At 42.2% G+C, this 23,510-nt stretch overlaps 1 protein-coding gene across 2 annotated transcripts in view; it reads left to right on the top strand.

The window, feature by feature from the left end:
- PPARGC1A (PPARG coactivator 1 alpha) overlaps positions 1-23,510 on the top strand; it is a 193,435-nt gene that overhangs the window by 146,563 nt on the left and 23,362 nt on the right. For both annotated transcript variants that reach the window (XM_069202170.1, XM_069202171.1), the window contains 2 exons: positions 19,684-19,791; positions 22,267-22,387. In XM_069202170.1, the coding sequence (XP_069058271.1) occupies positions 19,684-19,791; positions 22,267-22,387 (229 nt within the window). The remainder of the gene's footprint in view (positions 1-19,683; positions 19,792-22,266; positions 22,388-23,510) is intronic.

The following is a 23,510-nucleotide window of genomic DNA, read 5'->3' on the forward strand; positions in this document are numbered from 1 at the left end:
TAAAATGGTTTTGATTTAATATAAACAATGCAACATGTATGGTATATAACTATATTGAAGTTTGTAGGGCCCCACCTGGTTTGCATATGCTAATTACCCCTACTTATCAGAACCCTTATCCAAAACTATTGAAAGAATGGTCATCGCTTTTGGCATCCACATACAAAGGCATGTTGGGGATCTTGTCAAAATATGCAAAATCGGAATTAGAGCAAGTAAGTGAAGAGATTTCTAAAATGAAAACAACATGAGATCAACATACCAAACAGGAAGAGATTAAGACTTTTTTCACACAAATGGAGCAGAGGCTGAACAAATATGAGCAAGAGATACAGAGTAAAAAGAGGAGAACATTTTTATGAGATAAACAAGATTACGCTACAGGACCCATTTTGACCTTCAGTAGGAAATATGATAATGCAGTGAGACAATTCAAACAAGGGGGTGCACTTAGATGCCAAGAGGTCGTGACATCGGAATCAGGATCCAAGGTATATTTGGATTTGGAAGAGCAGATGTATGTTCCCAGGAGGGAAGAACTACCATTCACCACACTAGAAGAGTACCATTTTCTACAGCACGGAAGAGGCCCACTAAAGAAAACCGGAGCAGGAAGCGGCGTACACAACGCAAAAGGGGAAAATCCAGAGGGGAGGAGAAAGGAGACACATCGTTTAACTGTTATAAACCTATCCACACATGAGTTGACCGAGGGTGAACAATCACTCCTGGAATTAGGCTTGTCTTTTTGCCCTGTGGACAACATGGATTTTTGCAGAACACATATAGATATGTTTATGTTTATTTGGAAACTTAAATTATTGAAGACCTTTTCCCAAGAAGATAGTAAACATGGAATATTACAATTGAATCCCCTTTTGGTTGATCATACTTTTGATAGTTTATGTTTGAGTGACATTGAGGGACTTATGGCATTAAGTAATTTAGAGGGTTGAGTGTTGGATTATGACACAGAGAGGGACTTTTTGGTCTCCATGGATTTTGAACTGGATAGGACAATTTAGAATTCCTTTAGACCTAAATCAAAATATATTCCCAATACTCCTTATGATAACATTGACATCTTCCATGAGGTTGTAGTTGGAGATCTTCTAAAAATATGGAAAGAGAGTGAAAATCATAATGCGAGGAATCTTAGTGGACCACAGAAGTCAGCCTTGAAAACTTTGACAAGGGACCCTACATTTGTGATTAAGCCCTCTGATAAAGGAGGCAATGTAGTCCTGTGGAATGTGCAAAAATATATACAGGATGCTTATAGACAACTAAGTAAGGTGAAATATTATGAGATATCAAGGTATCAAGAATATAAACAATTGATTGTACAATATCGTCATCTTTTGGGTGAATGGAGAGGTAGAGGCCTCTTAAGTACTGAAGAATGTCAATTCTTTTTTATTCAAAAACCCGTGAGGCCTTGCTTTTATATGCATCATAAGAATAAGGTTAATCCTCCAGGAAGACCTATTATTTCAGCAAATGGGAGTCTCCTAGAATCTACTTCTGTGTATTTAGATTTTTATCTGCTACCTTATGTTTTGAATTTGTCTTCTTACTGTAGAGACAGTGCTGATTTCATTAAAAAAAATTGAAGATATACCCTGGCAGCCTACATACCCGATGGTGACCATAGACATGGTCTCATTATATACAGGTATTGACCATACATTAGGCATTGGGGCCTGTAGGTTTTTCTTTCAAGATAAGGCCATTTTTTATATGACCATACAATGAGGCTTTTGCACATGCTAAAGTTTTGCTTAGAGAACAATTTTTTCCTATTTAATGATCAGTGGTACAGAAAGGTCACTGGGACTGCGATGGGCAGTCATTTTGCTCCAGGTTTTGCAGGTATCTTTATGGGGTGGTGGGAGGAGCAACACGTGTGGACAAAAGAGAACATCAGGGACTAAGCATATAATACTTTGGACCAGGTACATCGATGATCTGTTTGTAATATGGGATTGCCCAAAGAGTCAGTTGCTAGAATTTTTGGAATATATTTCACAGAATGAGTTAAATTTGGCATTTACAAATCAGTTACATAGCATGGAGATTGACTTTTTGGATGTACATGTTGAGGTAAAAGGTGACAAAGTATGTTGGAGTTGGATAAGATTAAGAGAATGCTCACGAAATACTGGTATCTGGTCAAGTCTGATCCTGTTATTGGGAAAAAGATTTCACAATATCCTTTGATCACTTATCGTAAATCTATGTCTTTGAGAGATATGTAGGTGCAGCGTAATTTTAGCATGAAAATCAAACAGGAAGGTTGGTTATCAAAACAGAAAGGGTTCCACAAATGTGGGAAGTGTAAAGCATGTAGAGGTAGCAAAAATGTGAAAACCTTTGTATTTCCGAATGGACAGAGTAGGAAAATTGCTAAATTCATCACATGTAATAGTGATTTCTGTGTTTATGTTCTCACTTATCCATGTTGTTTAATATATGTGGGAAGCACTTGGAGCATCTGAGGGAAATAAAAATTATTATCAGAATTTCCCTGTAGCAAGGCATTGGAAAGAAAAGCATTCTCAAAATTCTGACATGCTCTCATTCTTTGGCATTGATAGGATATTGCTCACTGCTAGAGGTGGTGACAGGGAGAAGAGGTTACGTATCATGGAATCTGAGTACATTTTTTCGTCTCAATAGTAAGACCCCGAATGGGTTTAATGTGGAGGAACAGCTTTTTGGACATGTAGGTTGATCCCCATTTTGTGGGATCATAAATGTTCCATAAGAAATTTCAAAAATATATGTGTTACCACCTTCACAATTTGGTTTGATTTTGTCCATGAAAAATATTATGGCCACTTGGCCAAAAGAAAATTCATGAAGAGGTTATAAGTAAAGGCTCTATGTTTTATTATGCAATTTTTCTTGACTATAAGCTAAAAATCGTTTAGATCAAAAATAGAAATGTGAAGAAATCGAAGAAGAGAGACAATGCATTTTACATTTGAGATAGAATGTTTTATTTTGTCTTATTTATGATTTGTTGTGATTTTTTTTTGGCTTAATAAGATACCAATGTTTTTTTATCATCAAAATTAAGGTTAATGAAGGTTGAATATAAGTAATTAATTTTTAGGTGTTATAATCATGATGTATATAGCATTTTCTAGGATATCAATGGAGAATACATGATTATTTTTGGATATATATAGTATTTTTTCTTTGTTTATGTGAGGATGTATTATGTTTCTTTAAATGGGTGGGAACACTATGAGCACTATTGGCCATGAGGAAGTTCTTTTGATCGAAACCATTAAATTCTGTTTTTCAACTGAAAACTGTGGAGTGCTTTTTTTTTTGAATGCCTGTGAAGAGTGGCATTTCCTCTGATATATATATATATATATATATATATATATATATATATATATATATATATATATATATATATATATATATATGCTTGTTACATTTTACTTAACTTTATTGTTAATATTTTAAATTAAGTGTTTTATAAAACATGTTTAAATATTGTTTGTATACTGTTAAAATCTAAATGCATATTAATTTGCCTGACTTATTAAAACTCTTTTTATTAATAATAATATATAATTGTTCAATATTTTAAAGACATTTATACAATGCTATGTACATTAGTATTTTAATACACTTAACTTTATTTTTCCAATATTCTGTTCTATGGTATTTTTGACATGATATTTTGGCAGATTGAATAAACAGTATGCAAACTAGATATTGTTGACACAATTTTCTGGTGTGTCAATTATGTTGTTCTCAATATTGTGTCATACATAGTGTTTGAGCATACGATCTTTCACTGGGCTCATTCAATATTCAAGTGTCATGAAAGGCCTGCTGCTTCATTGTAAGCCTTACATGGTTAAAATGTGGTCTTCTGGTAAGCTCTTTTGCTTCTGTGATGAGCAGTCTATGTCTGGCAAAAATAGCCTTTTGTCATCAGGACGGTGTGGTTGAAGTATAAGGCATCAGCATCTGTGCTGATGTCAGAACTGGCTCCAATAGATGTCAGGATGTCCTGGAGAGCACATGTTAGGAATTGCTTGTAGGATGTGGTCTTCATCTTATTGGCTTTAGCTAAACTCAGGGAGTGTGCAATTTGTGTTGCTAGTGAAAGCATGGTTAGGTTCCTTTTTGCAGTTGTGGTGGGTTGAGTTGATTCGTAAGGTAGATAGAGGGCCCATGATGTTCTCCTTAGTAAGTATAGGCAAGCTGATGAGCTGAGTGATGTTGATGTTGGCGACAGATTGAGGAGGCATCTTTCATGGTCCTAGTGAATGCATTGCCAGGAAGATTAAAGTCAACAATAAAGATATTGTTGAGGTGGGTGGTAAAGGGTGCAGGAGCAAGATCAGATATCTTGGAGAAGTAAGCTGGGTTGGTGACAAGGTCAGATTTCTTTAAGTAGAAAGCTGGGATGGTGCATGTGAATAGTACGTGGTGTAGACCATGGTGAACTGTGTGGTCAGTAGGGAGTGTGGCAGGAGAGGAGCTTAGATAAGTTGAAGGTTACTTGATGCTAAGTTGTACAAGGCAATAAAGATTAATATGGCCTGAATGCCCCATTCTGTTCTATTTGGCAGGTCATTATTCTGGATGGTACAATTTCCGGGAAACTAGACACCTAAGGCATGCACATGATTAGCATGAACTAGCTCTTAGTAATACATGTGGGACCATGAATCTTTATGGTGATGAGAGTGACTATTACTGTTGCGTGCATGGTTGTGCAGTGATCACCAATCGGAATTAAATGCAGTGTGCATCTAGTTTACTTATGTGTTTGTGGTGAGTGGGATGTGGAAGGAGTTGGGTGGATTTGAGGAGCTTGGTTCTGTGTAAGCTTTCATCTTTTTCTTGTGAGTCTTTGGTTGAAATGGTGTAGTGTCATATTTTATTCATCTGCACAAAGTATACACGGCGTTATCAGGCGTTTCTGATCACACAGTACACACCCTCGTCTAGACCATCCTGCCAAAATCCTTCTGCCGATCTCTCCTTCCATTGGATTATAACCCCAAAAATATTTACTATAAAAGGAAATACCAGACAGCTTACCCGATATAGTTACTGCAGACAACCCCAACTCGATTTGCTGCATAATAAAACTAACTGCATCTCCCCGTCTTTCTCTACAAACAAAAGACCCACCCGACCACTGAACTGCACCGGATTTTTTAAGTTCTGACCAAGCCTGATTATAACTGTTTTGTGTAGACAGAGCTATGGACTGTTGAATCAGCTCCAATATCCTCATATTCCTATCTCCAATAATGACCCAGAAACTGCTGTCTTCTGTGCATCCTCTCCCAGTGCAAGACCACGGAATCTCTGCCAATGCGAACGAGATAGAGCATCAGCAATGTAATTATTAACACCTGGAACATATTTAGCCTCAACCATTTTAGTAAACTTAAACAATTCAAAAGAAATGTCCTTATCAATTTCAGCACTTTCTCATCCTTAGCTTTCTGTGCTAGTGCTTTCCCCCATAGTGACAGTGCCACTACTAAAGGAAAGAACTCAAAAAAGGCAATACTATGCAGTGCCTCTTTCCATCAATTTGGCCAACTCTCGGCAGCCCAGTGTCTATCCCAGAACAAACCAAAACCATGTGAACCGGAAGCATCAAAAAAATCTGAACTTGCCAAAACCACTCCTTATCATCCAGAAATATAGATACACCACTGAAATCTTGCAAGAAGGAAATCCATAACTTCAAATCCGCCTTGACACTGGCTCGAATCCGCACATGATGATGAGGTAACACTGCTCCGCTAAGGGTGAATCCCAACTGTCTGCAAAAAGCCCTTCCTACCCTCACCACCCTACAGCCAAAATTTAAATGACCCAGCAAAATTTGCACCTGCCTCAATTCCAACTTAGGTGTCTGTACTGCTTCTCTTAATAATGCAATGAGAGTGTGCATCTTCTCCTTTGGCAGACACACCTCAATTTTCTCAGAATCTAACTCAATGCCAAGAAAATTTAAACAAGTCTTGGGGCCTTCAGTTTTCTCCGGTGCCAATGGAACACCCATTTCAATCATGGCATCTTGAAACGCCTCCAAAGCCCTCTGACAATTACCTGATTCAAATGTACCCACCAAAAAGAAATCGTCTAAATAGTGAGTTACATACCCATACCCATTCCTTGACTGGTAAAACCACGGCAGGAATGAATAAGCTAAATGTTTCAAACAGTGAACATGAAACTGAGCAACCCATAGGCAACATTCTATCGACATAAATGGCATTCTCAAACTGAATGCCTAACAAAGAAAAATCGTCTGGGTGTACTGGAAGGAGTCTAAAAGCTGACTGAATATATGATTTTGCAATTTATGCTCTCTTGCCACAGCTTCTTACTAATGCAATTGCTCGTCAGCTGACACATAATGGACAACAGAGTCCCCCTGGGCAATGAAATTATTAATGGACATCCCTAGAGGCCATGACAGATGACGTATCAACTTAAACTTACCTTGATGTTTTTTTTTTAGAACCACACCCACTGGTGAAATGGTCAAATTCGGCAATGGCCAACAATCAAGATGGGCCCACAATTCACCCCAAATCCAGTTCCTTATGTAACTAGCCCTAACCACCTCAGGTTGCTCCATATCAGATCTTACATTTCTTGCCCATCTCCGTGTTCTTGTCCTTCATAACAGAGACGAAAACCTTCAGCAAAACCCCAGAACAAAGTCTTTGCAACAGACTCCTGAGAATAAAACTACAGCCAATAATTCAATGTCTCCAATTTAATAGGAGTAGGGCCCTTTACCTGCCACATGGTGCATGGGACTCCTGCCCCTCTCACCGCCTCTACCTTGGTTTCCTTGCCATCCCCACCGCAGCCCTCCGAAACATTTGTAAACTGGGTGCCTACCCCCACAACTGGAGAAATCATGCCTAAATTTGCATTGCTGTCTTGTGCACATTCCGAAGTTGAACGACCAACATGCCCAGTTGTGATGCAGCTGTCCTTTTTGTGCATTCCCCACCCCATATTGGGTGGGATGACCTTGAAAGGGCTTATACTGTAGAGGCAAACCACTAGTGGTATGCATTACTGGTGCATGCCTAGCAGTCCTAAGCCACTGCACCCATAATTCATTATCGATGTCTTGCTACTCCTTATCTGAATAACGTTCACAATAAACGCTCACATATATCAAAAAGGCCGAAGTCCAATTTTCTGTAGTGGTAGGTACTTTGGGCCTATGCGCTAATTCCCACTCTTCTTCTTTTGAACCCTCCTTTGCCTGCACTTCACTGTGAAGTAGTTTAAAAACGTCAACAAATTCACCTTTACAAATGTTTTCTTTCATATTTTGAGTGAGATGCGCCCCCAAAGGCATCAACACTCCCATGTAAGGCAGCTTTTTCTTCTTCACACTTCCCCAATTATCCTCATTCCCTGACTTACTCTCTTGCACCTGACTTTTTCCCTCTTGAAGCGGGCCGGCTTACCTGCACCCTCGCCCATACCTGATCCTTGTTGTTTTGAACTGTCCTTTCCAATATTACATTCTTCCCCCATGACTGCTTGAATCCCCATATTCCTCCCCATAGCTTTTGTCCCGACTTCAGCCCTTGCACCTTGAGACATTTCCCCCTTTTCAAACCATTCCCTTCTGTTCTCACCTCTAGGTAGGTGTACTTTCTGGTTCCATTTCGACGATCACTCCTGACCGCCTTCTCAGTAGTTTCCTGAAAAGCACCAAGACTCCTAACCCCATTAGGTACAGTCTTTTAACCAGAATCTTTCCTCTCCTCCCTACGCTGAACAATCTCCCCTTCTTCTGGTTCATAATTTTCATAATCTAAAACCTCTTCCTCAAAGTCATAATTCTCCTTGATGAAATTAGCGCCCTGGCTGGTAGACGGCTCTTCAAATAACATCTGTTGATGTACCGTTTGAAAATCCGGTCAAAATGATGCCCTCGATGTCAGGTGAGTCATTCCAATCTCTCCCTCTCTTCTAGACGGTGTCCTGAGGTTGCCCTGACCTCCACCATCACTTTTTGATTGCCTGCTGATGGCCTGAGCCACAGTGATTATGTCTGCTCCTCATGCACGCCCTGTGTATGAGCACTGCCCAACGCAGACCTGGCTGCCAAAAATCCAGTCTGACCTGCGCCATACCTACCTGTCCTCCAACTTCAGTTTCTCCATACAACATGCCTCTCATACCTATCCCACTCTTATCCTTAATCTCAATATGCTGCCCTACTTTGTATATTGTCTGATTATAGACATCCGATTCCTGGATCTTTTGCAACATGGTACTGACTATCCTGGGAATAAATTGCAACATTCAGCCTTCCTGCACCGTCATCGGCATACCTAATAATTCAAAACTCAAATCGGGACCCCCTGCAGCTGCCTGCCTGTCTTCTTCCCCCATCTGACACGATAATTATTGTGTCGCGATGGATTTTGTTGGGCGGCGCCATCTTGGATGCTGGCCCCAAGTGCCTTTCCTGTAAAGGATGGAAAAACAACAGATGATGGACAGAATGCAGAGCAAGTCAAGCATTCACCCCCATTCACAGATCTGGGTTTAATCCATCATTTTTTTTGCTTGCCGTGCCAGTTAAAGAGTATGGCTAGATGTGGGTTTCGTGCTTACTGCACCACTGGATTCAAGCTAGCATAGCTGATGAAAGGTGATACCCTGAAACCGGTCCTAGGATGCTTATTTCCGGTCTAGGGAGGACCTGGCTTGGCAGTTCGGGCTGGACTGTTACCATGAGGGACAGGGTCAAGACTGATTTGCATATGGCTGGGTCCAAACTGGGGGTTGCATGGTGAGCAAAGAAACGATGGATTAAACCCAGATTTTTTTGACCTGGGTTGACTGTTTGCATTGTTCAGCATTCTGCCCATCATCTGTTCTTTTTGCTTTCCTCTAAAGGAGCCTCTCCTAGACCTCACTCCTTAGTTGTTCCAGAGGGGAGTAGAGCTTGTTTAGCTCTTCCCCTCGTGACGCAATGCTTCTCCAATGCATGTGCGTTTTTTGCCTCGGCCCCCATGCGGCTTCGGTATGCCACCGTACCTTGACCATCAACACCTCTGCCTCTCCCAACCACTCGTTGGCGCAGTGATGCCTCCGATCGCCGCGCAAACCGCAGACCGCCTCTGCTCTCCGCAGTAATTGTAGCCGGTAAGCCAGTTTCTGCACCCTCCATGAAAACGCCCTCACGCTCAGGCGACACACTAACCTTACTCCCTCCTACACTTTTCTGCCTAAATTTCTTACTTTTAGGCTGTGGCGACGCACATGCTATAACTGCTGCTGCCACGCCCTCTGCAATGCCCTCTTTGGCCTCCTCAAACCTAGCCACGCTTGCTCTAGCCCCCCTTCGAGCAATAAATCTTCCCTACCCTCCTCTTGCAAAATTAGTGATGCCTGCACAACTTTACTGCTATTATCCATGCGTGCTCCACTATTAAAAACACTGGTACCTCCTACAAAAAGCAACAGAAACCAAAACTAGTCTAAGCCCTACCTCACCTCCATATCTACAATCTATCTCTGGGTGTGACAAAACAGCCCAAGAGGCCGCCCACACCTTGCGCCCCATATATAAACCCCCTTAATGTCAGCCCTTCTGCTACCTTATACCAATAAAATACCTGATGTGGTGGATTCTACCACCGATGCCTGACCCGCCCGAGAGGAGACTGGGCAAGCCCTAACTAACCCCAAGCACCCATTTTCTTTATTCTCGATCCACCTTATAAAATGGTGGTAATTGGTGATATGTTAAGTTCAGAATGGCGATATAAGCATTTGAGCAATGACACCCCTCCATAGAAAACGATCTTTATTTAACACAGGGTATTAGAAAGGGCCACAAAATATTGGTGTTGGGCACGTAAATTATACGACAAACTCAGATTTTAGAACTTTACAAAATGGAGGGCGAACACATATTCTCTAGAAAAACCCAAATCTGTATTCGACCGCTCAGGTGCGTGGTTCCTCCCGTTCTATTGCATGTCCATTGCTTGGAGGAGTGACGAAGGTCTCAACAAGTGATCATTCTTGGCCAGGGTTGAAGGGCACATGGAAAGAAATGACAATTCACAAGGCAAAGGGCATTGTAGTGAATAATGTTCCTGAAAAGCAGCTCTGGAAGTGACACTTTTATTCTTCTGTTGAACGCACCGTTATTTCTGTCTTAATAAAACACATTTGTCCCTTTTGACTCTACTGTTGGAGAATTGCCAGACTCCATCTGATTTCCAAGCTCATTAACAAAGCAGTCACTACCCATTGCAGAACTTCATATAATCAAATGGTATCTTTATGCAGCAGCGCAGGTTCTGTGCTGGAAACGGGACAGAGGCAAGCCTCATATCTAAATATCATTTAGGCTACTGAAGGGAGCAGCCACGCCAATGTGCTCAGTTTACTGGACCGTCTGAGTTCATCAGCTGCCCTCGAGAAGGTCTTGTAATGCTACATCGGTTCATGTCCGACAGTGCTCCACAGCCCCCATAACTAACGCACGTCCTTCCTATTTGCTTGCACTCTGGGAAATGTAACCAGTTCTTTTATCTATTTTCAGCATTTATTGACACCTGGATTTCAGCCTCGTCTACAAGATTGAAAAACCTTGTAACGTAGCACAGTGCCACTCTTACTTACCTCTCCTCCACCTTTCATGGCACCAAAATAAAACAGTTAGCATTTTAAGGGCCCTAATTAATGTGGACTTGAGTGATGCAAACTCTCTCAAGTTTTCTCTTGCATCCTACATAGAAACAATTTACATAAAAATGTAAAATATGCAGTTTACCCTCAATATCCTCAGTAAAAAACAAACCAATGGCTTCATAACTGTCTCGGCCAATATTTCGCTTAATGTTTAGTGCCTAATGCTTCCCCCTGCAACTTCAAAAAAAGAAATCTGCATATCTAGCGAAGGTCAAGGCCTGTTTCTCTTCACTTACAAATGTTGAGTTGACATAGCAGGTCGAGTTCCATTTCGATTACTAGAATCTGAATTCTCCTTCCGCTCACGTTTGGGTTGAAGGAAGGCATCCTTTGCTTAAGGAAATCCATAACGTCCACCATTTTGAATGTATTATTCTATCTCTCAACCTTTGTGTAAGTCTTCCATCTAGACCTTGAAGAGTTGAGGGACAAAAAAAGCTGTCCTTTAACCTGATTAATCAATTATTTCCAGTGCCATCCTTATCCGCATTTTCACTCATTCAAGTTCAAGGTTGCTATTTTTTGAAGATGGATAGAAAACATTGCCTTTGCTTGCACAGATTCCAAGTGTTTAGTCCTGTTCACCATAAAAGTTCACCAAAAAACTATTTCCCAGGTCTGACGGGAAGCCACTTCTTAATTGAAAGAAGATGAAACATTGATGAACTGATCCAACCTGAATACACCGTGTATCCTAAGGTTTCAGTACAATAGTCTAACAACTTGAATTTATTTATGGGAATGAATCTAATTACAACATTGTTCTGTGTGGCTAAAATACATGATCTTGTGTATCCATTCCAAGAAGAAAGAACAAGACTTGTTATTGTAGTAACAAGACACGGAAAGTTTTGAAGAGAGCAGTTTCTTTTTTTTTACCAGTCTGCATTTCTTCAAATAGTTTAAACTTCATCAAGAACAGGGACCGGACTAGAAATGAGGCCCATTTTTCTTGCTTGCTCCGCGTGCACCTTTCAAAAGGTGCACCATGTGCAAGAAGGAGAGTGAGCTGTATTAGAATGAATGCACTGCCCCCAGGGCAGCCGCAAACTTGCGCTGCCCCCAGGGCAGCCCATTCAAGTGAAACGCAGAGTGGCTTTGAAACAGCGGCGCTGTGTTTCACTGTACAGGTGGCAATCCGCCTGCACTTTTATGAGGAGTGAGAGATCCCTGTGCAGGTGGGTGAAGTGAGTGACTGCACACGCCTGCAAGCAGATGTTTGTGGATCTATAGGATTCCCTTCACTCCCTCCAGAGGGCTGCCATTAGGGGGCACACTGACAGTGCACCTCTTGATGGTTTCTTTGCCTTTGCACTGTGCCTATAATATGGCACAGAGCGCAGGGGCAAAGAGATTCCCTCATTTGCATAGGGTCACACCCCCATGCAAATTCAGGACCGCCCCCTGATGATACAGCTGGCGCTATAAGTGCAGCAGCACATTCTGTATTACAGAAGGGGCCACACAAGCATCTGCAGACCCTTCTGTAATACCAAAGTGCCCCGGGGGCGCAAACTCCTGTTCCGCCTCTGGGCAATTTGTGTATTATGGCCCTTGGTATGTTAGCAGCTTTAAGGCCTCTTGACCAGAATGGATTGAAATGGTGAAAAGGACTTCATAGCTGGAACCCATGCATTTGAGAGGCCCACATTTTCTTCATTATGCATCCTGTGTTTTTCCTGGTATAGCAGAATTAGTAGACAGCATAGAGCAATCTGCAATGTGAAAATGAAAATGATGTCTTTTGGAACATTGCTTTCACCTGTTCTGCATGCATATGTTCTCTATAAAACATATTTATGTATTGAAATACTGTACTGTACCTTTTTCCAATTCTACAAAATGTGGTTAGTTTGGTGACTCAGGATGTGCAGTAACTGTAATGTACATTGTTCCCCCATTTTGCTTTTTTTTATGAACCTTAAACAAGTATGCTGACACACAGATTTTACTCATATTCTGCTTGCTAGAAATGTGGTCTTTGGTTGGCACTCATGTTACCCTCTGGCCAAGCAAAGACCCTCACTCTAGTCAGGGTAAAAGTAGACTCACACTCAGTTATCCCCCCTTCACCCGCTTTGTAGCTTGGCATGAGCAAGCAGGCATAACTTCAGAAGCAATGTGTAAAATATTTGTACCAACACACATAGTAATACAGTGAAAACACTACAAAATGACACAACACAGGTTTAGAAAAATAGGTAGTATTTATCTAACCAAAACAAGACCAAAACTACACAAATCCAACATACACAAGTCAAGGTATGAATTTTTAAAAGAGTAAGAGTCTTAATCCTTAGAAAACAGTGAGCATGCTGTTGTTACACAAAAGTACCTGGGTAGCGTCAAAATAAAGCGGCACAGGTGCGTGTGCATCGAAAAAGTCCAGCAATGCGTTGATTTCCCACTAGCAAGCAAGACCGTGCATCTTTCCTCCTCCCGGTTGGGTCGACGTGTGTGGTTTTTCTCCTGCAAGAGAGCGATGCGTCAATCCTGGATGGGCACCTCAGGTCCGGGCAGTCTTTGCATTGATTTTCCACACCCAGCGATGTTGCGTTGATATTTGGTTGCACGGTGTCAAGAAACTGTGCTGCGTGTGGGCTTGGGTCATTAACAGCAACCGCTGCGGGTGTTGAACGTCGTTTCTCCAGCCGCGTTGCGTTGCTCTCCCAGCCACAATGCAGATGGAGCGTCTATTTAAGCCGCGAGGCCGGTGGCGCATCGTTTGTCAGCCCCGGCACCGGTGGTGCGTTGAAAGGTTCCCCACATGGCAGCCTTTGCATGGATTTCTGCCCTTTTCCATCAGCTTCACCTTTCAAGGGCCCAGAGGCAGTTTAGGGCACCACTTGGCAGGCAGGACTCTCAGCAGAAAGCCCAGGTGCTGGTAGAGAGAAGCCTTTGATGTCCCTGAGACTGAGGCAAGCTCAGTTCAAGCCCTTGGAGATTCTTCACCAGTTGGAAGTCACACAAAAGTCAGTCTTTGTCCTCTCTCAGGCAGAAGCAGCTACTGCAGGCCAACCCAGCAAAGCACAGTCACAGGCAGAGGGGCAGTACTCCTTCTCCAGCTCTCCAGCTCTCCAGCTCTTCTCCTTGGCAGCGGTTCCTCTTGTTTCCAAAAGTAATCTGATTTTCAGGGGTTTTGGGTGCTCTTATTATAACCCTTTCTGCCTTTGAAGTAGGCCTACTTCAAAGAGAAGTCTCTGTTGTTTTCAAGATCCTGCTTTGCCCTGGCCTGGCTACAGACACACATCAGGGGGTCGGAGACTGCATTGTGTTAGGGCAGGCACAGCCCTTTCAGGTGTAAGTGACCACTCCTCTCCTTTCCTCAGCCCAGATGGCCCATCGGGATGTGCAGGCTACACCCCAGATCCCTTTGTGTCACTGGCCAGAGGAGAGGTGCAAACAGCCCAACTGTCAAACTGACCCAGACAGGGAATCCACAAACAAGTAGAGCCACAGAATGTTTTAAGCAAGAAAATGCCTACTTTCTAAAAATGGCATTTTCAAACACACAATCTAAAAAACAACTTTACTAAAAGATGTGTTTTTAAATTGTGAGTTCAGAGACACCAAACTCCAGATGTCTATCTGCTCCCAAAGGGAATTTGCACTTTAAGGATATTTAAAGGGAGCCCCCATGTTAACCTATGTGAGGGAAAGGCCTTGCAACAGTGAAAACCAAATTTGGCAGTATTTCACTGTCAGGACATGTCCCACCTTTAATATACACTGCACCCTGCCCACAGAGTTTCCTAGGGCATACCTTAGGGGTGCCTTACATGTATAAAAAGGGAAGGTTTAGGCCTGGCAAGTGGGTACACTTGCCAAGTCGAATTGGCAGTTTACAACTGCACACACTGTGCAGTGGCAGGTCTGAGTCATGTTTACAGGGCTACTAATGTTGGTGGCACAACCAGTGCTGCAGGCCCACTAGTAGCATTTGATTTACAGGCCCTGGACATCTCTAGTGCACTTTACTAGGGACTTACTAGCAAATCAAATATGCCAATCATGGATAAGCCAATGCACATATATAATTTATACAGGGAACACTTAGACTTTAGCACTGGTCAGCAGTGGTAAAGTGTCCAGAGCAAACAAAAACAGCAAAAACAGAGTCCAGCACAGAAACAACCTGGGAAGTAGAGGCAAAAGGTTAGGGGAGACCATGACAATGATGCCAAGTCTAACACCACCAGGGTCACGGTTGCAGTCGTACCGCTGCCAAAGCAGCAGTCTGACCGCGACATGACGGCCGTGGTGAAAGCACCACAGTCGGACCACCAGCACTGCTGCTTTTCGGCCGCCAGAGGGCCTGGTGGTGCCGGCAGCCCCAATCCACCAGGGCAGCAAGGCAAGCAGCACTGCCCTGGGATTACAACCCCTCTCTCCACCGGCGTTTACATGGTGGTTTCACTTGGCATGAGAGTGCTGGGGCCCCCTGGCCAGCCCTGTTGTGCAATCAAAGCAGACAGTGATTTGCATGATTGGTGCTGGTGCACCCGACGCACAACATCATTGCCATGGGCAGTATTATGAGCTGGTGTCAATTTTGTTGTGTGTTCTTCACTGGGCAGAAACTCATAACAGGGCCAGCGGGAAGAAGCCCGCACTGGCGGTCACCTGACCTGTGGGAGTTTGGCGGGCCAAGCTCCTAATGAGGTCCCCAGCGTTTGGAAGTGTTTAAGCAGCACACTTAGGCCCTCGATTGTTTGGAAGTGTTTAAGTAACACATTTAGGCCCTCGTTGCACTAAAAGAACCACCGGCAAATGTGGACAAAACCAATTTTGTCCACACCTTTTGGCTATGTCCAGGATAACAAGAGTTACAGAAGGATATCTCTCCCTATTATGATAACAATAGATGAAAAGCAACAGGGGTTCTTAAAAAAGTAGCCAAGGCGTTAGGGATGTTAGCCAATTACTTTTTTCATCAATTAATGTAACAGGAACAAAAGCTTAATATTTTATTGCTCGCACACTATTTATTATGTTCTTATTGAATTTTCTGATTAAATCATAGAGGTGCATAGTCTACCCTTACCAGTCTTGAATTCTGGATAAATCAGCAAAGGGGAAAAAGCAGCAAAAGTAACATAAAAGTAGTACAATGTATACAATCAGGAGTATCCTTGAATAATAATTTGGACTACCAAGTGAGAACTTGCTGGAAATGTATGAATCTCACTTGATTAGTGCCTTACTGTGATATTTTGTTTGGTCATTAAACAGGCTGTGGGCAACCAGTTGTTGGTGGAGCACACAACCCTGAGTACCAGAGGAACCATTTGGAAGGTGCTGTAGAAAAAGCTGAGCATTGTCCTCTTTAATGGCGAATTCTACTATCCATTAGGGCCTGAATCCCTAAACCAGTGGGTCTCATCTTATTCTCCTTCTGTGCCCTGCACTGTCAGTACCAAGCCCTTTTAAACATCTCTGAGTACAAAGTTAAAACCAGCGGTAGTAGAGTTTTTCCGATGGCAGCCATTGTTTAATGGAACTCCCTTCCTGCACCACTTAAAATGTTATCCTAGTTTATCAGGTTCAATTCAGCCTTAAACGTTTTTCTAAAGTCCCAAGTAAGACCACTGCAAAAATACCTTATTCAAGGTACTGTGAGCCTAAGAAATGCTATCATTCATCCATCTATTCATTTTATCATGCAAAAATTTCAATTACTAGTCACAACTGAGAAATATATATTCCATTCTCCTGGGCCTTATATCTAAATTAGCATTGTTTTGCAGTCTGCTTGTAAAAAATGCAGAAGATTTACAGTTAGGCTTCCTGGAACTCATTTGTTAGGTATTACTAATGACCTATGGCAAATTCAGTGTATAAAGTAGGAAGGCAATATCACAACTGGATTCAAGCTAGCCTGGCTGATAAAGGGTGATACCCTGAAACGAGGCCCAGGATGCTTGTTTCTGGTCCAGGGAAGGCCTGGCTTGGCAGTTCGGGCTGGACTGTTCCCATGAGGAACAGTGTCAAGACTGATTTGTATATGGCTGGGTCCAAACTGGGGTGGCATGGTGAGCAAAAGAACAATAGATTAAACCCAGATCTGGGACTGGGGGTGAGTGTTTGCATTGTTCAGCACTCCGTCCTTCATCCTTTTGTGTTGCTAAAGTTGCCCTAATTGGGAAGGGTATGCCCAGACGTGGGCCCCGTGCTCCCTGTTCCCCTGGATTGAAGCTAGCCTGGCTGATGAAGGGTGATACTCTGAAACTGGTCTCAGGATGTTTGTTTCCTGTCCAGGGAGGACCTGGCTTGGCAGATCGGGCTGGGCTGTTCCCAAGAGGAACAGAGTCAATACTAATTTGTATATGGCTGGGTCCAAACTGGGGTGTCGTGGTGAGCAAAAGAACAGTGGATTAAATCCAGACCAGTGACTGGGGGTGAGTGTTTGCATTGTTCAGCACTTCTTCCATCATCCTTTTGTGTTGCTAAAGGAAGGGGCATTCACTAGTCTTCTTACTGGTTTAGATCTGCTCTTTTATCCCAGCTTATATATGTATTATGCTAAAGGTAAACCATTGCAGCATAAATAAGTCAGCCTCAATAGGTACACTTTTGAGAGAACTCTTTTTTTATGAGAGTCCCATGTTCAGATGAAGGGAACCAATATGGTTGTTAATGCTTGGATATATACTTATTTATTTTGAGTGTTTAATGGAGCAGAAAGTCATGCTTGAGTTAATATTAATTTTGTTCTGCCTGCTGAATTCAGCCTGATTTGTGGTTTCTTGTCAAAAGTAAGTATGCCAGTAGTTCTTAATCTTTTGACTTTTGTGGACCCCCACTGAATCATTACTGGAATCTGGGGGCCACCACTGTAACATTATTGGAATCTGGGGTCCACACTAAGTCGTTACTGGAAGACGAGGACCCAAGCCTAAGCATTTTCAATGATTTCAGCTGTAAAATAATGGACAAAAACTACACAATCCAGTATTCATCAAACAAATACACAGTTTTTAAATATTTTATTTAATTTACAAACAAATATAAAAAAATCTAAATGTTAATAGGGAGGCTGGTGCTTTTCTAAATTTGTTTGAGGCCGTTCATCATCAATACTATATTCTGTTTGATGCACTTGCACTGCTCTCACAAATTAATCTTAAAATACAAACTTTTTAGCCTCCAGTTTCAAATTCCTTTGAATTTACAAAACATTTGAAAAAAATTGATTATACATTTTGCTTCTTTATTTATGTACACTTTATTCCTCTGTTTATAGTATTTCATTTTCTAAGCAGTCGTGGATGCCCTGAGTAGGCTTTGCGTACCCCCAGCTGTCCCTGAACCACAGGTTAAGAGACACTGAAAAGGTCATTTATAGTTTGACGAGCGACTCCACCAGCCTACCAGGTCGGCAGAGGTTAGGGCCTCTGCTTTCCTGGCAGAGGACCATCCACTGTATTAATGAGATGCCCCTCTTCTTGTCAGGGATGTCACTCCCAACAAGTCAAGTGCCTGTGCAGGGATAACTTTGAAGTCAGAGCAATTTTGCCAAGTGGGTGGTGTCATGTTGTTTTGACCCTGCTCTGAAAAGTGTTTTGTTTCTCACAAAAAAGTCTCCCAAAACGGTAGTTTGTTTTTGAAACACAAAGACGAAATGTCCCAGCCACGCAAAAATCTTTCTCTCTGCATGTTGAAGTCGGATCACTATGACTTAAATCAAATCAAACATGATTTGTCGAGCCCGGCTTATCATCCCTGTGGGTATCCAGGTGTGGGGGTCCTACTGCTGTCAGTCAAAGAGTCATGCTTTGAATCCCTTTCTGAATTTCATGAGTGGTGATGCTGTTCGGAGGTGGAGGGGTAGTTTGTGCCAAAATTGGGTGTGAGGTAGGAGAAAGAGTGTCCTCTGTTGCAAATTCGATAGATGCGAGGGGTGTGGCCAAGGGCAGCAGAACAAAATTTCTGGACGGTTGGTGGTAGTTCAGTCAGTGGTTGATGTATGTTGGTCCTTGGTCGTCGAGGGCTTTGTCAGCATGTTGCAGCATCATGAATTTGCATCTTTTCTGGGTGGGGAGCCAGTGGAGTTTCCTGAGTAGGGGGGTGATGTGGGTTCTTCTGGGGACTTTTAGGATGAGACTTGCAGCTGAGTTCTGAATGGTATGGAGTTTCTTCAGGAGTTGAGTGGGTATTCCAGCATAGAGTATGTTGCCATTGTCGAGTCGGCTAGTGACCAGGGCCTGGGTGACTGTTTTCCTTATGTTGAAGGAGAGCCATTTGAAGATCTTCTGGAGCATGCGAAGGGTGAGGAAGTTTGCAGATGTGACTGTGTTGATCTGGCGCTTCATGGTGAGTTTGCTGTCAAGGATGAAGCTGAGGTTGCGGGCGTGATCTGTCGGTGAGGGTGTGGGTCCGAGTTCGAAAGGCCACCAGATATTTTTCCATGGAGAAGAAGTCCACAGGTAGAAAGCCCACCAGGTCAAGGGCTTCCAGTGGCCAAGCCAGTTGAGGCTTACCATTCAAACTCCTGCCATTTCTCCCTCTGTAAAAAGGGAGATGGAACTGAAAAAAGAAAGATGAATAAATTCTCCACTGTGGAACAGGTCTTCCAGCCTGGTTGGATGTCTGATAGAGTGTTGTAAAAATTAACAGACACCCGCTTTATTTTCTTGCCATCAACTATGTTAATAAAAAGAAAAGCTTTGTTCAATTTATAAATTGTTTTGTGTAATTTTAAAGAGGACAGATGTTGGCTGTCCGGGATTTCCATGTTTGTCCAGAGCCTAGGGACCACTGCCTATTATAAAACACCTGCACATAAAACACCTGCGTCCATTTAACTAATGTTTGTAGGAAGTTAGAGATCTTTAAAACAGTTATCATTGCCACCTAAAATTTTAAGAGTTCTAAGGATAAACTAAGTGACAGAAGACAGATGGAATAATGTTTTATTTTATGCTTTTACAGATCGTGTTACTACAATGAGTCAAGTCACTTCAGGCACAGAGGAATACGCAGAAGCCCTACCATATATTCAAGGTCAAGATCCAGATCTCCTTATAGTCGAAGACCTCGGTAATCTACTTCTTCTTAATTTTTCTCACTAAGCATTACCTATTTGCAGTGACTCCCACCCTTCTGTAACACTTTCCAATGAAGCGTTTTCTGATTTAGAGGTAGGAAGTAACAGGAAATTTGCCTAAAGTTTACAGATTTCATAACTGCTGACCGTGTGAGTGTCCCACTTAATTTTGAGGAGGGATAGAGCTGATTTCCTAATAGAAGATCCTTGGTTTGCTCTGCTCCTGGGAAACGAGAGACTTCTAAAGATCCGCTAGCGAAAATGACATTGGGGCCACACATTTTATGTTCACAGTACCCCGCAAGAAAAACCCTAGCATGTCTGGAACATTGTTTTTTTTTTGTTTGTTTTCCACAAATAACCTCTCACTCTAGGATTTTGTTTAAACATTTAAAAAAACGCCACTAGGTCTTTCAGGTGTGCAAAGTCACTGTGACTTAGCAGGCTAGGCAACATGGCGGGTTTGTCCAAAGTGCTCTTGCCATTTGAGCAGAAGGCACCTATATGTGGCAGACAGAGTCAGTGAAGGTGTACCATCCACTTTGGCGGTGTAATCATGGAAGCTCCTGAATGGAGTGAATGTGAATCAGGCCCTTAGTTGTGACAGTCCTAAGCATCAATTATATTCTGAAAAAGTCTTCCCAGCTCCCTGCCCAGTCTCCCTCTTTTTAAACACTTTGCAAGTTAATCGTTTCCTGCTATAGCTATTTGTCACAGATTAGCATTTTGAGGCATCCAGAGTGATGTATGAAGGATATCAGTATGTTTCTTTTATTTCATTTCACAAAATTCAGATACTCTAAAGAAGCTAATCATCTTCATATGGCAGTGGAGTTAATACCCACACAGATATTTTTTATTATGAAACATTGGCAAGATTAACAAGCATGCACTGTCCTATGTGTATGACTACCACTTCGAGATTTGTTGGTGTTGACATGCCGAGTATTGTTTTAAAGATTTTTAAACTTTTTTCTTTATGCCTCTTTCACTGGTTGGTTATTGGCACCAATATCAAGAAGTAGCACTCCTAACTTTCTGTACCTCCAGTTGCAATAATTATCATATCATTTGGACTTTGCATTGTTAACTTGGCCCTTTTTTATGTTCTCAACTTAGCACAACACTGAATTGTGATTTTTTCTTTCTATGCATTGGCATCTTTATTCTTCTTCCTCAAACATTCCCTACCAAAAAGCTTTCTTTTAATTTAAAGAAACCAATAGAGGTTGTGCTACCCAGTCATATTAAGTTACATGTACTTTTTTTCTGAGTATTTTCTTATACCAACTCCACAGAGACTGCATTGAGCCTAAGTCAACCTTGAGCCTACGGTATATACAATACCTATCTCAAATGTTTACTGATTGACTCACAACCAAATATTTGCTGTTATATCTCACAATGCCGTTAAACGCATAGGGCAACATTTATGTATTTATTGATATTATGCTTTTTGTGTAGTGTAAATCATGTTGCCTAGCTGCCTCTTCAATACACTTTTCTTTTGAAATAAAAAGGATTGATGCACACAGTTGGGTAAGGATGCTGGTGTGAAGGCTGCAGTGGAATAGTTAAATAGAACAAGACACCGTATGCCATTTCGAGGGTGTTCAGTCCATTAGCATTTATTCTGAGAAAATAATTAAAAGGTCTGCTTTCAGTGAGTAGGTGTTTTAACTGTTGCCTTTAGGATGCATTTGAGATGTCCCATAGTCAAGTGTTTCTGAGTTTGGGGGTAAATGCCTCCCGTGTTTGAATATTTAATGGTAAATTTTCTAGACCTGTCAGAACCTGGGATATTGGTCTGCCAGGATGCCAGATTCTGTGTGAAAGTCCGAGATGGCATGAGGTTAGATGCTGATGAAATGTTTGTGCAACAAAGAACAAGGTGATGGAGGAATGCTTAAACTAATCCCAGCCCTTGGCAATTGCTCAGAGTCGCATACTAAACATTGTGTTTTGCTCACTATGCATTGTAGACTTGGACCTGCCAAATGTGAATTAGTTTTGGTCATCATCCAGTAAGAACTATTAAACCTGAACTGCTCTGACAGGTCCTGTCCAGATAGGAACACAAGCAATCCCAGATAGGTTTCGACCTACTTTAGTCTCGTCAATGAGTTATAGCTTGAATCCTGTACCACTGTGAGCACAGAATCCACGTCTGGGCAAATTCATCACAGTAGGGCCTTTACTACAACAAAGACCTAAATGATGGAAGGAAGGATTGAATGAATTTCAGCCTCAGACTGACCGGTCGGGGGTTAGTTGTGCTCCTGTCTGGAAGGGACCCTGTCTGGTCCCTCAGGACTGAGTGTTCCTATTGTATGTGGCCTCAAACGATTGCTGGTGACTAATATTAATTCAGACATCTTTTACATAACCTTGCTGTTTGTTGCAGGTGAAGTGTACACAACATCGATATTACTTGACAATTTATAATGGCATTTAATGTTTTTTCATAGATATGACAGCTATGAGGAATATCAGCATGAAAGGCTAAAGAGGGAAGAGTACCGCAAAGAGTATGAACAACGTGAATCAGAAAGGGCCAAACAAAGGGAGAGGCAAAGACAGAAAGCCATAGTAAGTCCTTTAAATACTCTTTGCATCAGTTGATAGGAAATCTTACATTTATATGCATGTTTTTGGGTTGATTGTGTCTTCTGTTGATGTGCACACTGTCATGCTCTTAGAGTAGCTTAATGGGCAGCATACATCGATGCATGCAGATATGGGGGTTTGAGTAATCAGTGCTCATGGTATGTGTTAAAAATTCATTAAAATGAATATTGTTTACAAGATGCAGTATACTAGATTTGAGTCTAGATACATTTATGCTCACTATTTTCAAGAAATCACAGTCTCCTGAAGAAGGGAATTGCCATGTCCCAAAACACTTGGAGATGTAATTGGAAAGTTGTGAGGAATGACCCTATTTTTGTTCTGGTCATCCAATTTGTGCATATCTAGATAAATAGTAGTAACTAACTCCTGTCTATTTTGGAAGCAGAAGAAAATTCACACAAAAACTCAAGGGCCCCTAAATCCTGCTGGCACCAGGGATTGCAACTGCTCTCCAAGGATCGAGTGGTTGGCCTCCTGTTCCCTTTCTCCAGGGACACAAAAAAACAGATGCACTCCTGTATCAAAGAGGGCACAGCTGCCTCAAGAGGACTAGACTCTGTAAGTGACCTGACTGGAGAGAGACCTGGGGCCTAGAAACCTGCCCTGAGTAACTAGTGGCTGCAGGAATGACCAGAAGAAGCTTCTCCTGCAGTACTGGACTAAGGGTCTGATTTATATTTCAGCAGACAGGATACTCAGTCACAAACAGGACAGATATCCTGTCTACTGTATAACACGTGCTATAGAATATAATTGCACTTGGAATAAAGCGGACAGGATATCCGTCATGTTTGTGACGGAGTATCCAGTCCGCTGAGATATAAATTAGTCCCTAAGTCGGAAGGTAAAAGCTTTGACCGGGACACCCCTCCTTTTATCTGACCTCATCTCCATCAGGGTCTGCCAGAATTTGCACATACGTCCCGGTCAGTGTTCCCGCCAGGGCGTGTGCCTGCGCAGCTGTCCACCTTCATTCATGATGCTGTGCAGAGAGACATTTGCAGCACGCACACTCAGAAAATTAATTACAATTGCTTTGTATGTAAGCATTACGTTGTTTGGGTGCGCAAGCTGGTAAGCC

The sequence above is a fragment of the Pleurodeles waltl genome, chromosome 1_2, assembly GCF_031143425.1.
Source record: "Pleurodeles waltl isolate 20211129_DDA chromosome 1_2, aPleWal1.hap1.20221129, whole genome shotgun sequence".
In the NCBI taxonomy this organism is placed as follows: Eukaryota; Metazoa; Chordata; class Amphibia; order Caudata; family Salamandridae; genus Pleurodeles; species Pleurodeles waltl.